We start from the raw sequence: 5,000 nt of genomic DNA, 5'->3' as shown, positions 1-5,000 counted from the left end.
CACACAAAAAATGTACACAAAAGTTACACCGATCAAAGTCAGCACCTACAGAAGTCATTCAAGTCAGTCCACCACCAAAAAGCACAATGTTGCCATTATACCATTCAGCCAATGACTGCAACCCAGCATACTTTGCAAACGGCCAGGCGTTGCAGTGGAGAAGGGATAAACACTAGCCTGGCAAACCAGATTATAACGTGAAAAGTTTAGTCTGGCACTGCACTATTGGCACAGCAGTGGAACCAACGGTTGGCATTCAAACAGGCGTTGGTGTTCAAACCGCTTGATGGCACATCAAAGGTCAATGCAAACATGCTAAACCTTCCCAAACAACTGGCTAAACTAATTCTAAAAAAAGGGGTTCCGGACACGTATGAAATTTTGGTCTACCACACCACATAACTTTTACATGAATGTAACTTTTATTTTATTTCAGCACATTTTTTTTTTCCTCTATCAAGTAATGAAATGTGATTATTTGAGTTCGCCTCATAAAGCCCTACGCATCTACTTTGCAATGACAGCTAAATCAAAGAAAAGAAAGAAAAAGATTCCAGGCAGGTATGCTTTCCTGTAAGGTGCAAGATGCTAGACCAAACCGCCAGGTTTCTGTTGCAAGGAAGGTTTGTCAAGTTTACTAGGCTACATCAGTGTGTCTCTCTGCCACTGCGCCACGACATAAGTTTTTCTAAAAAAAAAAGTCATGAATAAAACAATCTCTAGGCACCCAAAACTGATAAAGTGAGATTCCACAATGAATTCATTTCATTAAATTGCATTTTTAGGAGGAGGTTGCATGCACCCCGGTTGAGAAACACAGGGCTAGATAGCCATCAGCCTCTCTGCTCTGCTCTGCTCTAGGGTACTAGAGCTGCTGACTCAAGAGGCTCGTCGTGACAGCCAGCTCCCAACAGAAGCCAAGGGGAGGTATTACATGGAGGTGTGTGTGTGTGTGTGTGTGTGTGTGTGTGTGTGTGTGTGTGTGTGTGTGTGTGTGTGTGTGTGTGTGTGTGTGTGTGTGTGTGTGTGTGTGTGTGTGTGTGTGTGTGTGCGTGTGTGTGCGTGCGTGTGTGTGTATGTGTGTGTGTGTTGGAGAGAAGAACTGACTGAGGGTGGGGGTGGGGATAAGTGAGTCATAGTGAACATGAAAGCATGAAAGAGCGATACAAAATCACAACACTTCTGCAGTGCTGTCATTTCAGTGAGGACCTTTTTGTCTGGTTTGACAACAGGAATTGAGGACATTAATTTTATAAGTGGCTGGATAAAGGCGGGGGGAAGTGGAGAAAAACCGAGAGAGAGAGAGAGAGAGAGAGAGAGAGAGAGAGAGAGAGAGAGAGAGAGAGAGAGAGAGAGAGAGAGAGAGAAAGAGAGAGTGAGAAAGATAGAGAGAGAGAGAGCGAGAGAGAGAGAGAGAGAGAGAGAGAGAGAGAGAGAGAGAGAGAGAGAGAGAGAGAGAGAGAGAGAGTACCGTAGTCACAGTAGTTAGTAGTAAGTAGGTGTATAGGACTGTAAACCCACAAGTTCTGTTTCCCCCCAATTTTTTTCTTTTGTCTCCCCTTTGTTCTCTCCCCTCTTTCCTTCTTCACGAGACTCACCCCACCATGGGCCCTCCCTGCTCCAGACTGTAGACCTGTCGGGGGTTCAGCAGATACCGGAACTTCCGTAGCACCCTGGGAAGAGACGGTGCACGCACACACGCACACACATGCACGCGCACACATGCACGCACACACATGCACGCACACACATGCACGCACACACACACACACACACACACACACACACACACACACACACACACACACACACACACACACACACACACACACACACACACACACACACAGAGAAAGAAGGGGAGGGGAAAATCATTTCAAATCAGGTGGAGAGATCACAAGGTAGAGAGTGTTGAGAAACTGACAGAAAAGAATGAGAGCAAGGGACTGAGAGAGAGAGAGAGAGAGTGACTGAGAGAGAAAGTGAGCAAAATTTGCACCAGAAAGAAAAACTCTGTTTAAGAGAGTGTGTGTAAGAATGAGATGTACAGTCTGGAACAGAAAGGCAGAGACAGCACATGCACAGCAGCAATAGCTGCATCCACAGTTGCTGTTTAACCTTCGCAGTGGTGTGTGATGTTGGAGCAGGGGCGAAGCTATGGGGTGGGGTGAGCAGGGCATTTATCCCCGGGCCCTCCAGTATTGGTGGTGGAGGCCCTATTGTGACCTTGTCAGTTTGTATGGGGGGCCCTGTTAGGTAGTGTCTTGCCCAAGGGCCCTGTATGTAGTTGCTCTGCCACTGTGTTGGCGAGAGGGCCTGTGCGTACCCTCGCCATGTCCTTCACATATAATTGTGCTCACTTCCGTTGCCCTTGCCACCCGAGGAGGTGCAAAGGGAGAAAGAGGGAGTACGCCACAACAGCCTGATATCTGTCACTGGCTAAAAAAAAAAAACTTTTTCAGCCTTCAGAGAACACCTCATTAAATGGGAGCGATAAGTTGAGCCCTTTCAAAAGAAATATAATGAATTTAAATCACCTCATGACGTTCGCACGGCTTGTAAAGTAGGCCTGAAGTTATTGTGCAGCCGAGCGAGCGGTCGTGCGTAGGTTTCTGCAAGTACTGTGCACTGTATTCCTGAGAGGAACGCTGAACAAGAGAAGCTTTTGAAAAACTGTTACCTACTGTACCTTACAAAAGCAGAAGCCTCTTCTCACTCATCACTCACTTCTGTTCACTCATAACAACATCATAACAACATTGCTATGAGATTACCGAGAGCCTTAAGTTACACATTAAGACTTGGTCATTCAAATTTTGTTGGCAGTAAGGTTATAAGTTATAACATACTGTAGGCTCTAAACAAAGGGTTTTGTCACCCACAATGTCAGCTACGTTCATATACTTGCGCACAGTAAAACAAATAAAAAATAAAAAATAAATGTGCGCTTTTTTGGAGGATTAGAATTGGGCTGTTTTCTGCTGCTTGTCAAGAACTATAATGCCCAGTACTTTAACAAAAAAAAACATTATTACATTAGCTGATTCTCATTCCTTGTTCGCTGTTAAGATAATGGTGCTGTTCTTTTAGAATAAGTGTTTGAACTGTTTTTGGAGTTTTTGGAGCTGTTTGTGCAACTGGGAACATCTAATAATAGGGGAATATGTTGGCCATTAATGGCGCTTTAAAAGTGTGTTGTTGCTATGGAGACCCGCTCTCCGAATCCAAAAGACCTAAAAAATCTGGACGGAGAGAGCACATGGTGGGCGGTGGTGCGAAGGGAAGGGAAGGGAACGGCATCGACACCTACATTCATCCTCTGCCCGTACCGGACGTCGTCCTCTTTGATTTGCCTCCCTCTCCATCTCCCTCTCTACCCGCACTACACTTTCTGTGTGTGTGTGTGTGTGTGTGTGTGTGTGTGTGTGTGTGTGTGTGTGTGTGTGTGTGTGTGTGTGTGTGTGTGTGTGTGTGTGTGTGGGTTTTTTTTTAACTTGATTGGTGGGAGGACTGTAAGAACAATTATATCGACCACAAAAGTGGTCTTTTTTTTCTTTTCTTCTTTCTTTTCAGATGAAATACAGTAGATGTTTTTTTTTTCCTTTTTTAATTCTCTTAGAGCATTTGCTCTAATTGATGATGTCCCCACTTATGAAAAATGCTTCATAGTTATAATGGCTTGTGATGAATAATGGTTTTTCATCCGTACGGTGAAAAACAACTATTAAAAAACAACTTCTTATAAGAATAATGCTGACAACGTACACAGCAGATCCATTACATTACACTCCTCTCCGACCCCCCCCCCCCCCCCCCGCACACACAAACCCAAACACCTATAAATCCATACTCCCTACTCCTACCCCACCGCACCCCACCAGCACGCACGCACGTACACACACACACACACACACACACACACACACACACACACACACACACACACACACACACACACACACACACACACACACACACACACACACACACACACACACAATCCCTGAAATGTGGCTACATGTGGCTGCTTCATCACAAGCAACCACCAGCAGCACCACACAGACTCCAGTATGTTGGACAAGAGCAGGACAAAACAGCATTTGTTGCTGAACAGAGAAAGAGAGAGAGAGAGAGAGAGAGAGAGAGAGAGAGAGAGAGAGAGAGAGAGAGAGAGAGAGATACAGAAAGAGAGAAAGAGAGAGAGAACATTCTGGAAAGGAAAATGAGGAGGCGGCCCACTCACCTCTCTCCCTCACACACGCACGCACACACACAAGCACACACACACACACACACACACACACACACACACACACACACACACACTCACAGACACACACACACACACACACACACACACACACACACGCACACACGCACACACGCACACACACAGAGGCACAGCATTTGTTGGTGAGGCGGCCCACTCACCTCTCTCCCTGCCGCCCACCACTCTTTGGGTTCACCAGCACCAGCAAGGGATGGGTCCCCGGGAGAGGAGTGATCTGGACGGGGGAGTAGGGGTCGGGAACAGTCAGTACAAGCAGCACACAAATACAAAACACACACACACACACACACTCTACACACACACGCACACACACACACACAGGAGCAAACACATATAGTACAGACGGACAAACGTGTTGTGCACAGAATCATGCACACAAACACACACCTGCGCACACGCACACGCACACGCACACGCAAACACACGGCGCCAATTTTCCACAGCTCACACACACACACACACACACACACACACACACTCACACACACACACACACACACACACACACACACACACACACACACACACACACACACACACACACACACACACACACACACACACACACACACACACACACACACTCACAAACAGATCAACAATCATGCACACACAAACGTACAATCATACAGACAAATATATACTGTACATGTGCCCCTGTGGACATACACACACATACACACGGAGGAACAAATATATCATTTGTTGT

The 5,000-nt window shown here is 46.2% G+C and overlaps 1 protein-coding gene across 2 annotated transcripts in view; it reads right to left on the bottom strand.

The window, feature by feature from the left end:
* LOC134461321 (diacylglycerol kinase beta) overlaps nt 1–5,000 on the bottom strand; it is a 167,480-nt gene that overhangs the window by 93,353 nt on the left and 69,127 nt on the right. For both annotated transcript variants that reach the window (XM_063214152.1, XM_063214153.1), the window contains exons 15-16: nt 4,432–4,505; nt 1,599–1,673 (exon numbers count right to left, since the gene is read on the bottom strand). In XM_063214152.1, the coding sequence (XP_063070222.1) occupies nt 1,599–1,673; nt 4,432–4,505 (149 nt within the window). The remainder of the gene's footprint in view (nt 1–1,598; nt 1,674–4,431; nt 4,506–5,000) is intronic.

This window comes from Engraulis encrasicolus, chromosome 13 (genome assembly GCF_034702125.1).
Source record: "Engraulis encrasicolus isolate BLACKSEA-1 chromosome 13, IST_EnEncr_1.0, whole genome shotgun sequence".
Taxonomy (NCBI): domain Eukaryota; kingdom Metazoa; phylum Chordata; class Actinopteri; order Clupeiformes; family Engraulidae; genus Engraulis; species Engraulis encrasicolus.
Note: the sequence above shows the minus strand (reverse complement) of the source record. Positions and strands in the feature narration are given on the sequence as shown.